This window comes from Ornithorhynchus anatinus, chromosome 1 (assembly GCF_004115215.2).
Source record: "Ornithorhynchus anatinus isolate Pmale09 chromosome 1, mOrnAna1.pri.v4, whole genome shotgun sequence".
Classification (NCBI taxonomy): Eukaryota; Metazoa; Chordata; class Mammalia; order Monotremata; family Ornithorhynchidae; genus Ornithorhynchus; species Ornithorhynchus anatinus.
This window is the reverse complement of record NC_041728.1, coordinates 31,338,819-31,354,582: the sequence shown is the minus strand read 5'-3', so window position 1 is coordinate 31,354,582 and position 15,764 is coordinate 31,338,819. Positions and strand designations below refer to the sequence as shown.

General features: G+C 56.3%; 1 protein-coding gene across 3 annotated transcripts in view; it reads left to right on the top strand.

Moving 5' to 3' along the window:
- The window catches only part of TMEM229B (transmembrane protein 229B), a 46,843-nt gene extending 32,725 nt beyond the window's left edge, over nucleotides 1–14,118 (top strand). For 2 of the 3 annotated variants that reach the window (XM_029062068.2, XM_039911469.1), the window contains exons 2-4: nucleotides 4,446–4,650; nucleotides 5,772–5,836; nucleotides 12,072–14,118. In XM_029062068.2, coding sequence (XP_028917901.1) covers nucleotides 4,524–4,650; nucleotides 5,772–5,836; nucleotides 12,072–12,602 — 723 coding nt within the window. In that variant the 5' untranslated portion in view covers nucleotides 4,446–4,523 and the 3' untranslated portion in view covers nucleotides 12,603–14,118. Of the gene's footprint in view, nucleotides 1–376; nucleotides 441–4,445; nucleotides 4,651–5,771; nucleotides 5,837–12,071 lie in introns of those variants that run through there. The other variant, XM_039911472.1, reaches the window with a different exon arrangement.
- Nucleotides 14,119–15,764: the final 1,646 nt, after the last annotated feature.

Sequence of the window (15,764 nt, the reverse complement as noted above, 5' to 3'; positions counted from 1 at the left end):
GCTAGGTGGGGGTTCCTGCACCCCTGAGTTCTGGCTGCCTGAGGGAATCTTGCACCCCTGGGAAATGGCTGTTTGGGGGATCCTGCACCCGTGGGGTGTGGCCTCGTGGGAGTTGCTGCCCCCGTGAGCTGCGGCCACTTGGGGGACCGGGCAGCTGTCCAGGACTGATGAGTTGGGCCTGGTCCTCCTCCTCCCCCCTCCTTCTCCTCCTCCTGTTCATCCTCTGCCTCCTCCCGCTCGCCCTCCTCCCCTGGCTTGTTAGCCGCTCCCGGAGGGTCCGCTTTCTCTTTCACTTCAGCGGTTGCTCCGGCGGGCCGGGTCAGACTGGGCCGGGGTCGGGTGGGCGTGGAGGTCCGGGGTCGGGGTCCCCCCACCGCTGCCGTGGATTTGGGGACCGCAACGACCGCCCCCAGGAAACAAGCCTCCCCCCGACCAGAGAGGTAGGAGCTGGCCCGGGTCCGGTGGGGAAGAACTGGCTCTGACCCCTGCCTGACCCCCAGACACACGGTCACCTGGCCGGCCCGTGGCGGGGGTTGGGGTTGGACCGGGAGAGCTCCTGCTCCTCCCACTCCAGTTCATCCTCCTCCTCCACTTGCTCCTGCTCTTGCTCTTCCCCTCCTTCTACTGCTCCTCCTCCTCCTCCTTCTCCTTCTCCTCCTCCTCCTCCTCCTCCTGGGCCTCCCGCAGCCCCAGCTGCATCCTGCTGCCGGACCTTTCCTTCCTCCTCCTCTCTCCCCCTGCCATTTCGGGGACGGACGGACAGTGGGACGGACGAATCCTCCACCGCCACCCGCAACGCGATGGGGCTTCCTGGAGCGGTTTGTAAGTCTGTCTCCACTCGTGACTAGAACCCGCGGGTGTGGGATTCTCCATGTTCCCAGAGCCCACGGGTGTGGGATTCCCCTATGCTCCCAGGAGCCGCGGATGCGGAAACCCCCATAATCCCAGAGCCCAAGGATGTGGAATCCCCCATGCTCCCAGAACCCACAGTTGTGGGATTCCCCCACGTAGCCACACCCCACGGGTGTGGGATTCCCCACACGGTCAGAGCCCACGGGTGCGGGACCCTATACACGGTCAGATCCCGCAGGGTGAGGTCCCTCCCACAGCCAGGGCCTCAGGTGCAGGATCCTCCGGACGGCCAGGGCCCGCACACGCACCTGTTTTCCGGCTTCCCGTCCCTTTTCTTCACCTCTCACCTGGGAGCCAGGGGGATCAGAGGCCTGGCTGGTGGCCCCAGGGGGATTCAGAGCAGTCCAAAGTCTCAAACGGTAGCCCGTAGTCTTGGGCGGGCCCTCTCCTGCCCAGATGTCTGCTTCTCTCGGCCCCCTCGCTGACCTCCCAGCCTCCAGTCTCTCCCCTCTCCGGTCCGTATTTTGTTCAGTATTTTTTTTAATGGTACTTGTTAAGCGCTTTCTATGTGCCAGGCACTATACTAACCACTGGGGTAGATTCAGCATAATCAGGACACAGTTACTGTCCCAGATGGGGGTCACAGTCTAAATCAGAACAGGTATTTAAGCCTCATTTTACCAATGAGGAAACTGAGGCCCAGGGGAGTTAAGTGATACATCCAGGATCACAAAGCAGGGAAGTAGAGGATCTGGAATTAGAATCCCGGACCGCTGACTCTAAGGCCTGTGCTCTTTCCACTAGGCCACGCTGCCTCTGCCTCTGAAACCCAGATTTCTTTTTAAAAAGTGTTTTTGAGTATGTGTCTCCACTCCTTAAAAATTTCCAGTGATTGCCCATCCATTTCTGCAGCATATAGAGTCCCGACCATCTGCTTTTAGGTACTCAGCTCTCCCCCCTCTTACCTGACCTCACTCCTCTCCTACCGCTGTACATCACTGTGCCTTGAACTCGTCTCCCTCGCCGTCGCCCCTTCCTCACACACTCCCTCCTGTCTGGATCCACCCAGATGCGCTTCTCAATTTCCACACCTTATTCTCCTTCCCGTCCGAATCACCTATGTACTTGGATCTGTCTCCGCAAATAATTTTGACTCCACCCCACCCCCACGACAATTATAGACCTCTCCTTATTCTGTGCTTCTTCCCCATCTGTAATTTATTTTAATGTCTGTCTCTCTACCAGATCGTACATTTTTTTAAATTGTTTTTTAATGATATTTTTTAAGCACTTATTATATACCAGGCATGGAACTAAGCACTGGGATAGAGACAAGCTAAGCAGGTTGGACACTGTCCAAGTCCCACATGGAGCTCACGGTCTTAATCTCCAGTTGAGTTGAAGTAACTGAGGCACAGAGAAGTTAAGTGACTTGCCCAAGGCCACACAGTAGATTAGAATCTAGTTCCTCAAAGGCCTGGATCGTGTCTACCAACTCAGAGTTTAGTAGGGAGCTCTGCACACAGTAAGCGCTCAGTAAGTACCATTGATTAACTGATTGAGATCCCCAGTCACCCCGGATCCCTGCCAAACAGCTCTCTCTGTCTGTTCGGGGCAGAGGTATCAGACCTTGGGCAGTGGGTTATGAGAAGCAGCGTGGCTCAGTGGAAAGAGCACGGGCTTAGGAGTCAGAGGTCATGGGTTCTAATCCTGGCTCCACCACCTGTCAGCTGTGTGATTTTGGGCAAGTCACTTAACGTCTCGGTGCCTCAGTTACCTCATCTGTAAAATGGGGATTAAAACTGGGAGCCTCAGATGGGCAACCTGATTACCCTGTATCTACCCCAGCGCTTAGAACAGTGCTCGGCACATAGTAAGCGCTTAATACCAACATTATTATTATTATAGCTCCTTGTCCCCCCATGCTGAAGGCAACGGGAGTCGACGTGGCCTAGTGGTTAGAGTATGGATCTGAGAGTCAGGAGGACCTGGGTTCTAATCCTGGCTCCGCCACTTGGGCAAGTCACTTCCCTTCTCTGGGCCTCAATTACCTCTTCTGTAAAATGGAGATTGAGATTGGGAATCCTATGTGGGACAGGGACTGTGTCTAACCCGATTGTCTTTTATCTACCCATTGCTTAGTGCAGTGCCCGGCACATAGTAAGGCGTATCAGATTCCGAAATCATCATTATCATTATTATCTACGTTCCCTCTCTCCCGGCTCTCATCAGCCGCCACACAGTAGAGAAGCGGCATCACAGCGGCCCGTCCTCCCACTCTCCGGGCCTTGCAGGAGCTGAAGGGAAATGGGTCACTTGGGTTCTGGTTTGAACTGCTGACTGCTCGTGCAGGGTGTGGGCTTCTGAGAGGGAGCCACCCTGTGGTGGGGCCCAACTCGGGTCACTTTTGGGGGGAATTGGGGGTCTGTGGTCAGGGGAAGCTTTCAGGCCTGGGAGCAGGATGTCTCTAGGGACAGCCTGCTGGCGGGGGAAGGAAGGAGGCAGGAATTAGGTCCCCGGAGAGTGCTGTGATGTCAGCTTCCCAGAGGGAAGGCTTGCGCTGCAAGGAGTCGGGGAGACCAGTTATGGGGCAACCAGGTCGGGTCGGTAACGAGCTACCAGAAGGCCGGATATCTGGGGAGTTGGATCGAGGCATGGCATTAGCCTCATCACGGCTGGGAAGAGAGGGTCTCCCCCAGGGGCTGGGTGAAGCTGAATACCTAGGGGTCTGTGGTGGGGGCTTGGAACCCAGGTGTCCCAAGTCAGTGCATTCGGGATTTCCCCCAGTCCCTCTCCTCCCGACCCCAGTCTCATCGGGGGCTCGGGAGGCTAAGGTGGGAGAAAGTGGGCTGGTGTGAGGGGGGCTTTCTTGGAGAAGAGCAGTAGGAAGCAGCAGGATCTGGGTTCTAATCTTGACTCCACCTCTTGCCCGCTACGTGACATTGGTCAAGTCATTTTCCTTTTCTGGGCCTCAGTTTCCTCATCTGTAAAATGGGGATTCAGTACCTAGTCTCCCTTCCCCTTAGATTGTGAGCCCCGTGAGGGACAAGGACTGTATCTGACCTCCTTATCTTGTATTTACCCCAGCCCTTAGTACAATGCGTGGCCTATAATGAGTGCTTAAGACAGAACCCAAATTTAATCATCATTAATAATAATAATAATAATGTTGGTATTTGTTAAGCGCTTACTATGTGCTGAGCACTGTTCTAAACGCTGGGGTAGACACAGGGGAATCAGGTTGTCCCACGTGGGGCTCACAGTCTTAATCCCCATTTTACAGATGAGGTAACTGAGGCACCGAGAAGTTAAGTGACTTGCCCAAAGTCACACAGCTGACAAGTGGCCGAGCCAGGATTCGAACCTATGACCTCTGACTCCAAAGCCCGTGCTCTTTCCACTGAGCCACGCTGCTTCTCTTGGGGAGGGGAAGTGGATTTGGCTTGGGAGCTCTGTGATATTAGAGTTGGGGGCATGGGGTGGGCACGAACAGGGAGGGGTCGCCGAAGCCCTCTGGTTCAACCCTTCAAGCTCTCTGATACACAGGCAGGGACGATCCAAACACTAATCAGAGTGTCTGCTTCTGCCCGCAGGAACCCATGGAAAACGCACGCACACTCACTCCCACGCCTGTGCCCGCAGCACCGAGGATCTCGTAGGCGCTCAGGCTGATGCTTACCCGCGAGCGTGAGGATGGCACCGGGCCCCAGCACTGCGCCGGGAAGGGGGCTGGTCTGGGCCTCTTCTGGACCTCGAGCCTGATGTCTGACCTCGGCAGAGCATCCAAGGGTGTGACGAGTGAGTCTGCGGTCTCGCTGCCCCGCCCAAGCACGGGCTCGTGCGGCGGAAGCTCTGACCTCTGCCCCCCGCCCAACATCCCGGCCCAGGTCTAGCGGCCATTAGCCGTTGCCCCAGAGTCCAGCCTCGTGCTGGATCAGACCCAGGGAAGGGCCAGGAGACAGCCATTCTGGGGCTGGTTCAGGGGCCGCAGAAATGTTGGGCCAAATCAGATTCCTCCTGGGCTCAGCCTCCAGGGCCGGCATGAAACTGGATCTCTTTCTTGGCGTGAGGCAGCTGGTTCTGGTTCCGCTATACTGGATTAGCAGCTGTGCCAGCCTGGGACTTCTTTAGACCTCGGTGCTTTAGCTTCTCCCTCCGAGAAGTGGGGAGAGTCATGCCAGTCCACCTCACTAGGGGCCTTTCGTGACTGTCCCAGACAGTGTATGCTGGTGGGTGGTCCCTGGAAGACACCTCCTGCAGCCTGAGAGCCTTTTCTGGGAGGGATCTGGGAGGGATCGCTTAGTACAGTGCTCTGCACACTGCAAGCACTCAGTAAATGTTGATTGGTTGAGAGAAAGAACCCTGGAGCTCCAAGATACAAAAGTCTAGCAGTATTTGAAGAAATGATCTCCTGATTCGGCTCACCGTTTCAACCGCCGCCCCTCCCCTTTCCAGGAGTAATTCTGTCGGGGTAGGAAGAGGCAGTGTATTTACTTACTCTGGGTAGAGCACTGTACTAAACGCTTCGAAGTGTAGGATAGAGTTAGGAGGTTTGACCCGTGCCGTCAGGGAGCTTGCAATCTAGCTCTGGCTCTGGTTTTCGGGTGGAACTTCTTCCCATCCAGAAAGGTAGCTTTTTCAAGGCCCTGAGCCCTGCCCACCCCGGAAAGCTGAGAGCCTGCTGGGGCCTAGGGCTCTGCCACTCATCTACTGGGTGACATTGGGCAAGCCACTTAAATTCTCTGGCCTCAGTCTCCTCAACTGTAAAACGGCTCACCTTGGACGAGTGTCTTGGCTGCCGGGAGGGCCAGGAACAAACTCGGAAAGAGAATCCCCACGGGACGAGAGAGGAAGGATTAAAAGTGGTCTCGTTGCTTCTTCTGGGGCCTGTTTTCAGGAACTGGGGTTTTGTCCCCCAGGTGCTGTGGACTTTACATCAACCCAGGGGCCGACTGGTGTAAGAAGAGAGCCATCTCCTGCCCAGGTATCTCCCCGCCCTGGGAAAATGACGTTCGCACGGAAGGAGGAAAGCACGTTCCAGATCTGATGTCCTCCCGGCCCTAGCTCCGACACTGGCTCGAGGACCGAGGGACCTTGGGCTGGTGGTGGTGGTAGGGGGGCAACTTCAGGGTGGCTGGAGTGGTTCCCGCTGGCCAGGTCCAGAGACGGTGGCCACAGCTCGGTTCTCGAGCAGAGACGGTGCTCCTCGCGTGTCCGACCAGCTCCCAGCCCGTCCCAGGAAGGCAGAGGAGGAGAGGGGCCGACCTCCGGGCTTGGGGGAAGGCAGGGAAGGAGTTGGGGTTCTCTCCCTCTCCCCAGGTGTGCCCAGAGGCTTGCAGGAGCACAGCTTCTGCCCTGGGGGAATCTCACATGGAACCTGAGAAGCAGGGGAAGCAAAAGCGGGAGAGTTTGGGGGAGGGAAGATCCATTAGCAGAACAAATGTAATCTTAGGATGAGTGAGGAGAAGGTGAATGGCCATGTCCATTCATGCCCGACCATACTGGAGAAGCCCCGTGACCCGGTCGAAAGAGCACGATCCCGGGAGTCAGATCTGGGTGGTTTCTAATCCCGGCTCTGCCACTTGCCTGTTGTGTAACCTTAGGCAAGTCATTGAACGCCTTAGTTTCCTCATCTGTAAAAGGGGGATGAAGACTGTGAGCCCCTCGTGGGACAACCTGATTACCTTGTATCTATCCCAGTGCTTAGAACAGTGCTTGGCACATAGTAAACACTTAACAAGTACCATCATCATCATTATTATTATAATGAATAATGAGAAGCAGCGTGGCTCTGTGGAAAGAGCACGGGCTTTGGAGTCAGGGGTCATGAGTTCGAATCCCAGCTCTGCCACTTGTCAGCTGTGTGACTGTGGGCAAGTCACTTCACTTCTCTGTGCCTCAGTTACCTCATCTGTAAAATGGGGATTGAGACTGTGAACCCCACGTGGGACAACCTGATTCCCCTGTGTCAAATACCAACATCACCAACATTATTATTATTATTTTCCAATCAGCCTGCTTCTGCTCTCTGTCCTTCTAGGCTTCTTGAGTCCACTGCGAGTGTGGCCAAAAGCAAATGTCGGATCCCCTTCACACGATCTCCTCCCTGTTTCCCTCCCCGCTACTACCTCCCCAGCGTCCACATTCCCTACAGCCCCACATAGTCCCGCCGGGCTGCGGTTGGCATCTCCTGGATGTAGACCTCGAGGGCAAAGCCAGCTCCTGGAAGCGTGCCCCCGGCGAAACCCCGGCCGGTGGCTGGGTCCCGGGGCCGACGGGGCCGGGGCAGGACGGTGGCGTGAGGTTGAGGGTCGTGGGGCGGGGCCGGAGAGATGAGAGCGAGAGAGCGAGAACCCCTGTGAGGTGGAGCCGGTTCCCAAACCTGGCGGCGTGGGTCCCCCGCCCGCCGGCTGGGAGTTCAACGCTGGTTCACCAGGCTGTCCGCCGAGGCTTAGGGAAGCTTAGGGAGCTGGTTTCTGAAAATCCAGCCAAGTCTGGAGCTCCACCCACCCCGTGGGCCTCAGCTCTTCCTCTCCCGGGAACGGCCCGCCGCAAATCCTCTTTGATCCTCAGCGCTGACCTCAGTCAGGTGCTTGGCTCGGGGTTCCAGTGCCCTCTGGGGCGGGCCCCTCTCTGCCGCCCCACTTAACCCTCCTCAAGCCCTCCCGCTGCCCGACTTGTGCACCAGGGCCCGGCAGCCCAGCCCCCCCCATCCCCTTCCTTGCTCTCCTTCCACCTCTCTTCTCTTCCCCCTGGAAGACATCATTTCTCTTCACAAAACCCATCCCCAAAGCCCCTTTCCTCCTGCTCCCGTGATTTTGGGGACAGAGCATTCCAAGACGTAACGTGCCCCGGCTGCCAATCTGCTAGACTCCCCTCCGGGCACCTGGATGGGATTTAAGACCCCCAGACATTTCCCAAACCTTGTCAGTGTTAAAATTGGCAGACCCATCCCTCCCTCCCCCACCTGAGACTACCTTTGGAGACCCGAGACCTGAGGGGCTGGGGTCGGGTATTCAGGCTGCCGCCTTCGTCCGGGGTCAGTTCAGGCTCCATGAAGATGGAGACGGAAGCCAGGAACCCAGATTAAGGCCACGCCAAAGAGGACAGCGTAGCAGTGTGGTCTAGTGGTTAGAGCACAGGACCGGAAATCAGGAGACCTGGGTTCTGCTTTATTCATTCAATAGTATTTATTGAGCACTTACTCTGTGAGGAGCACTGTATTGTTTGGGAGAGTACAATACACAATAAACAGGCACATTCCCTTCCCACAGTGAGCTTACAGTCTAGATAGTCGGGTCCAATCCCGACTGCCACTTTCCTGCTGGGTGATCTTGAGCAAGTTGTTTAACTCCCTGGGCCTCCATTTCCTCCTCTATAAAATGGAGTTTAATTGCCTGTTTTCCCTCTCTCTCTGAGACCGTAAGCCCCATATGGGACAAGGACAGTGTCCTTATATTGTATTTACACCCGTGCTTAGCAAAGCACTTGGTACAGAGTAAGCGCTTAACGAATTCCACGTCTTATTTTTCAGGAGAAAAGCTGAGTTAGCTCGTGGTTTTTCATCTCAAAGACTCTCCCAGAGCCTTGGGTCCAGGGTTCTCATGCCCGGACTGCTTAAGCGGGGGGTACCCCTGCCGGGTGATTAGCTGGGCAGTAAACAGATGTCAAGCACCAAGGAGTAACTGAACTTTTCAGGGGATTTGGGAGGAGGGGCAGGAGACGTGGTCTGGTAGTGAACACCGAGAGTAAGGCAGCCGGGGAGGTGCGGAAGGGTTCCGGGTGGAGGGGTGTCTTTGCCTCTTAGTGAAGCAATCAACCCATCAGTGGTATTTTTTGAGCACTTACTGTGTGCAGAGCACTCTACTAAGTGCTTGGGAGAGTATAATACAACAGAGTTTAAAGACACATTCCCTGCGCACATAGAAGCAATGCGGCCCAGTGGCAAGAGCGTGGGCTTGTGAGTCAGAGGACGTGGGTTCTAATCTCTGCCACTCATCTGCTGTGAGACCTTGGGCAAGTCACTTAACTTCTCTGCGCCTCAGGTACCACATCTATAAAGTGGGGATTAAGACCGTGAGTCCCGTATGGGAGAGGGAATGTATCCAACCTGATTACGTTGTTTCTACCCCAGCACTTAGAATGGTGCTTGGCACAGAGTAAGAGCTTAGCAAATACCGTAATTATGATTATTATTATTGTCATTATAAGGAACTTACCATCTAGATATGGACATGAGTGCTCTGTGGCTGAGGGGCGGGTGAAGCAGGAAGGAGTGAGTCTTGTTTTTCTCTCACTTGAGGAGTCTCTTCACTTAGATTCCTGCTGCTGCCAGGCTAGAGGACTTCTTTCAATCCTGCCTGGCTGGGACGTAGAAATGGAGGACAACTGGGACAGAGAAAGCTCTGGTCCTTCTTGATTATCTGCCAGGGTATCCAGGTGCTTCCCCAAGAGCTCCTTAAAACTCCCGCCGCTCTGGCTAATCCCAAACACCAGCTCATTATCCTCGTTAAAAAGCCAGCCAAGCCAACAGTCCCGTTCTGTCGGTGGGAAAGCTAAGCCGCCCAGAGGTCGGGGGAGTAGTTCAAGGTCATGAGGGGGAATGTTGGCTTCCCCATTCAAGGTTCCTCACTCCCAGGCTCCTTCCGTCACTCTTTGGCTGCCCTTCTGGATTCTGACTGTACCTCCTCTCCCCAAACCGGATGCAGACCTCGTCCCTCCCCCATCTCTTTGGATCCTTGTCTGTTACTCCCTTAGGCTCTGGATCCCCGACTCCCCCCACGACCTACTCCGGGGAGAAAGCGTCTGTCTGCTTCTGGGTTGGAAAACTGCCTGCGGTCAGCCTCAGCTAAATCCTTCAAGGCTGCCTCGTGGCCTCCACCTATTGTTTCCTTCTTTCCTATTTCCAGAGGAAGCTGGCAGGAATACTCCATTCATTCATTCATTTGTATTTATTGAGCGCTTACTGTATGTTAAGCACTGTACTAAGCGCTTGGGAGAACACAGTACAATAACAGACACATTCCCTTTCCAGAGTATTCAGTTCTCCTCCCTGGTTTCCACCTCCACAGTGGGAAGACAGAGACTCTTGTTCTCCCACATCAGCCCTTTCTTCCCAAGCCCCGCCAGGAATATGGCCGGAGAATCATTATTATTATTTGAGAAGCAGCGTGGTGTGGCGAGAAGCAGCATGGCGTGGTGGATAGAGCCCGGGCCTGGGAGTCAAAAGGTCTGAGTTCTCAACCTGGATCTGCCACTTGTCTGCTCTATGACCTTGGGTAAGTCACTTAACTTCTTTGTGCCTCAGTTACCTCATCTGTAAAATGGGGATTGAGACTGTGACCCCATGTGGGACAGGGACTGTGTCCAACCTGATTTGTTTGTATCCACCCCAACACTTAGTTAAGTGCCTGGCACATAGTAAGCGCTTAACAAATACCATAATTCTCTAGGGGAAACTCTGCCCCACGCGAACAGCGCCGTCAGAGCTTCCAGAAATGTTCCGGAAAGCCGGAAAACCAAGCCTCCCCATTCAGCCACTTTTCATTCTTTTGTTTGTTTTGATGATGTTTGTTAAGCACTTACTATGTACCAGGCCCCGGGATAGACACAAGGTAATCAGGTTGGACACAGTCCAAGACCCACATGGGGCTCACAGTCTTAATCCCCATTTTACAGATAAGATAACTGAACCCCAGAGAAGTTAAGTGACTTGCTCAAGGTCATACAGCAGAGAAGTGGCAGAGCCGGGACTGAAACCCAGGTTCTTCTGATTTGAGGGCCTGTGCTCTATCCACTGGGCCATTCTTTCCCGGGCTGAGGGAACGTGGCAAGAGACTGTGCTTCCACTGGGATTCTGGGCCGGGTGATTGCCACAGACCTCCTCGTGGAGGGGAGCTGTGGAGGCAGAGGTTCTTTGCTGTTGTCTTGGCCTGGGTGGTACCTTTGACATCTGCAGCTGTGCTGGCCGTGCTGTTTCCCAGGATTGCTGAGCCCGGCCACCTGGATCATTTTGGAAGGTTCTCCAGGTTCTCCGCCTTGTTGTCCCTTAGGGACCTGCATTGGTTTCCTGTTGCTGCAGGATTCTCTGGCGATCATTGGGCGGCCCCATCTGGGCCTGCTCGTCTGAAGTACGAGTTCCAGTCCCTCTCGGCCAGTACCCCCTACGGCTTTGCCCGAGGGTCACAAAGGTGATGGAACTGAGGCGCAATCACCTTGTGGAGGCCCATTGGAGCCCCACACCCACCTGCCTGTCTAGGCTTCCCTCCAGCAGGGACCCCCTGCCTCGTTGTCGGCAGAGTGGGTCTGGGTCCCTCTCCGGCCGTCTGTGAGTTTGCCAAACCCATTGTTTTCCACTCACCCGCTGGGTTCTTTTCCCTGGGAATTTGAGCCGAGTGAGAGGAAAAAGTCACACTGGGCCCATCGACCCCAGCCGGGGGAACGGGAAGCGGCCAAACGCCACTGAGACGCAAACACTGGATCGGCGGTGCTCAGAATGCCGTTGGTGCCCGGGGGACTGTGGGGGAGACGTTGGGGCGGGGGCAGAGGGACGGGGCGGCGGACTGACTAGGCCCAGCCGGTTCTAGGGAGTGCACGGGTGGATGACTCAGTCTCCAGATAATCCCAAACCTCTTCTTAGCCAGAGGCTTCCAAGTCCTTCCAGGCTGTTCCCTGCCACCTGCCCCTGTGACTCGGAAAATGGGCTGATGGAAATGGTGCCTCTCTTTTTTGGTTTTGTTCTCTTCCTCCCGCTGCGGAGCAGCAAAAGCAGAGTCAGAGGAAAAAGAGCTGGGGAACGGAGGACCGGGATAAGGCGCCACTGGGTGACTCCAACCCCCAACTATTGAGAGTTGGCCAGAATAATGATTATAATAATGATGCTATTTGCTAAGTACTTTGTGCCAAGCACTCGGCACTGGGGTAGACATAAGGTAATCGGGTTGGACACAATCCCTGTCCCACATGGGGCTCACGGTCTCCATCCCCATTTTACAGATGAGTAACTGAGGCCCGGAGAAGTGAAGTGACTTGCCCCGGGTCGCCCAGAGGACAAGTGGCGGAGGTCGGGATTAGAACCCACGACCTCCTGACTCTCTGGCCCGTGCTCTACCCATCACGCCGTGCCGCTTCTCTAAGCCGAAAGCGGGAAGGAGGGGAGGTGGCGGGAAGCCCGGGCAACTCACGTGACCCTCTCCATTCCGCCTCCTTCACACCAACAGGGTCCCGGACGGGGCCCCGGGGGCGGCATGGCCTCGGCGGAACCCCTGACGGCTCTGTCCCGCTGGTACCTCTACGCCATCCACGGCTATTTCTGCGAAGTGATGTTCACGGCGGCCTGGGAGTTCGTGGTGAACTGTAACTGGAAGTTCCCGGGCGTCACCAGCGTCTGGGCCCTGTTCATCTACGGCACGTCCATCCTCATCGTGGAGAAGATGTACCTGCGCCTGAGGAGCCGCTGTCCCCTCCTGGTGCGCTGTCTCATCTACACGCTCTGGACCTACCTGTGGGAGTTCACCACGGGCTACGTCCTCCGCCAGTTCAACGCCTGCCCGTGGGACTACTCTCAGTTCGACTTCGACTTCATGGGCCTCATCACCCTGGAGTACGCGGTGCCCTGGTTCTGTGGGGCCCTCATCATGGAGCGCTTCATCATCCGCAACACGCTGCGCCTCCGCTTCGACCAGCGCGCCGAGCCGGGCGGCCCCGGGGCCCCGCTGGCCCTGGCCAACGGCCACGTCAAGACAGACTGAGCGGACCCCGTCCGGGGCCGTGGAGGCTGCCGGGGACGGCGGGGGGCCCCCCTCCCGTCCATCCCTCCTCCCACCCCCTCCCCGCCCCTTCCCGCCCCTCCCCACGGCCCTGGGCCGAGGCAGGGGTTGGCCGGTTTCGTTGGGCAATATTCAGGTGCTTGCTTGCAACCAATACCTCCCAGGGGCCGAGAAGGGGGTGCGCCGGGGCTGAGAGTCCAGCAGCGGCGCGGTGCCCGGCAGGGGGATTTGCCCCCGCCTGTCCCCTGGTCCCTCAGCTGATTCCCTGGTGTTGGCTAGGGCACTCTGGTGCTGGATCCTCCCCCAGCCCTTCCCCACGGGGGATGACCTTCCCTTTGGTTTTCTAAGGGCCTTTTCCACTGTTTGAGTTTCCCTGACCTCCTCCTCCTCCTCCTCCACTTCTTTCTTCTCCTCCTCCCTCTCCTGCTGCCCCTCCCCAGGCACCAGCCTAGCGGCTGACCGAGGAGATGCTTGGCCCGTTCTCCCCCTTTCCGCTCCTCAGGCTGGCACCCGGCCCTGCGACAGCCTGGAGCCATCCAGAGCCCGTGGCCCCCAGTGAGAATCGAAGGAGAGAACCTTAGGGGCCTGCGACCTCCTAGCGGACCTCCGCAGTGTCTTTGGCGGTGGCTACCGGACCTGGCTCCCACCATCACCACCCTCCCCGTGACAGCCAGCCCTCGCCCACAGCCCGCCGGGAGCCTGATTCGGTGGTGGCGGGGCTAAACCCAACTGGGGATGCTTGAGCCCAGGGTGAGGGCCAGGAAAAGAAGACTGGAGGGGCCCGTTTCCCAGAACCTTGGAGGGCCCTTGAATCCTCCGGGAAAACCCCTTTAGGGGTCGGGCCGAGGAAGCGACCGGGCCTCTGGAGAGAGCGAGCGAACTGGGCGTGGCGTGGCTTGGAAGTGAACCGGCCGAGAGCCCTCGGTGGGGTGGGGGGGAGGGACTGAGGGGGGGAACGGCAGTCAATCAGAGCAGAGGGGTAGGATTTAGAGGAAAGGGGAGCCGGTCGGAGGGTTGGAGCTTCCTGCTGGGATCCTTCCCATCGACCTCTAGGAGAAGGAAGGAGAGAAGGACCCAAAGATACCTACAGTTGCCTACAGACCCTTTCCAGCCTGATTCTTTCAGGGTGGTCCCTCCCAGGAGGGCTGCGATACTCAGCCCAGGACTTCGCTACGACCCCCGCCCGGCTCCCAGCTCCCATGTTGCCTTTTCAGGGGTGTCACCCTTCTGGGCTAAGCCTATGAGCTCGCTCCACAGTATTAAACCCCTCCTTCTCCCATTAGGGTGAGTCTTCATCCCCCTCAGTGCTTCCCGTCCCGCCACTCCGCCACTCTGAGCCATCCGTGCTGGCAATGGATGCGTCGGCCTCCTCCCCTCCCCGTCCCCAAGCGCCCCACCAGCATGAGGATGAATCGGCGCCCTGTGGTACCCAGGTAGAGGCTAGCGTGTCCCCCCCACCCCAACCCTTTTTATAGCTCATTAAAAGATGATGACATCACCTTCTGCGGAGAGAAACGCATCTTCCTTTTCAGCCCCAGAAAACTCAAGCCCCGGAGCGAGGCGTGAGCGGGGAAATCCAGCATGGTGCTGAAGTTGGAGTGAAGATTTAGTTGGCTGAGGATGGTCCCTTGGGGGTCACACTAGCAAAGAGGCTGGAGGGGCTGATTCTTTCCATCTGGAGCCCTGAGTAGTTTCAGCGCTGCCCCTCCGGCCCCCTCAGCTCCCGCCCTCGATCAGTAGTATTTATTGAGCTGTTTACTGTGTACCAAGCACTGTACCCAACGCTTGGGAGAGTGCCATACAATGGAGTTGGTGGACACGATCCTTGCTTTCACGAAGCTTACATCCCTCAATCAATCGAACTATGGTTTATTTTGAGCATTTACTGTATGCCGAGCACTGTACCGAGCACATAGGAGAGTGCGATACAGCAGAGCTGGTAGACACAGTCCATGCCCTTAAGGAGGTCCAAACCCTCCATCGATCAATCCTTGGTATTTATTGAGCGCTTTCCGTATGTGGACCACCGTACTAAGCCCTTGGGAGATGACGGTGCAGGTGGTAGACACAACCTCCAACCCCTGACCTGCTGATGTCTCCCGAAAGCCAGGGCGTCGGGAGGGGGAAATCAGTCCTTTCCAATTGAGACCGGCTTAGGTCGAGTGGGAGGGGGCTGTCTGGCCGCACCGGCCACGGGGGTGTCACATCCTTCCCGCCAGCCACTGGAGCGGGGCCCCGGCTGGCTTCTCCACACTGCTACAATAACACCGAGACCCTCGTGGCGTCCCCTCATCTGACCTCCCTGTGGACTCACACCCTCTGATAATAATAATTGTGGAATATGTTAAGCGCTTACTATGTGCCAGTAACTCTACTAAGTGTTGGGGTGGATACAAGCACATCAGGTTGGACACAGTCCCTGTCCCACATGGGGCTCACAGTCTCAATCCCCATTTTACAGATGAGGTAACTGAGGCACAGAGAAGTGAAGTGATTGCCCGAGGTCACCCAGCAGATAAGTGGAGGAGCCGGGATGAGAACCCATGACCTCCTGAATCCCAGGCCAGTGCTCTCTCCACTATGCCATTCTGCTTCCCCACCTAGACTGTAAGCGCGCTGTGGGCAGGGAATGTGGCTGTTTGTTGTTTATTGTACCCTCCCAAACGCTTAGTTCAGCGGTCTGCACACAGTAAGCGCTCAATAAATCCGATGGAATGACAGACCCGGCTAGCACTGGCCTATGTCCTAGACCCTTCCCTCCTCTCCCTGACTCATTCCTGAGCTGTACCCGGTTCCTAAGAGCTCAGACGGAGCCTCAGTTGACCAGGTAGAGGTAGGCAAGGAATCGGGACTCATAGAGCCTTTGGGGAGAAATGTCGTTGGGGTCTGGTTGGCCCGTGAGGGTTCCGGATTGACAAGCTGCACCCTGATGGATCGATCAATCCGTGATACTGAGTTCTTACCATGTGCAGAACGGTGCACTAAGCACTTGAGAGAGTACAATACAACAGAATTAGCAGTCACGTTCCCTGCCCATAAGGAGTTTATGCAGCCTAGAGGAGGAGACAGACATTGATATGAATAAACGAGTGATTTATAGTATATAAAGATATGTATACTTATGTTGTGGGGTTAGGGATGGGG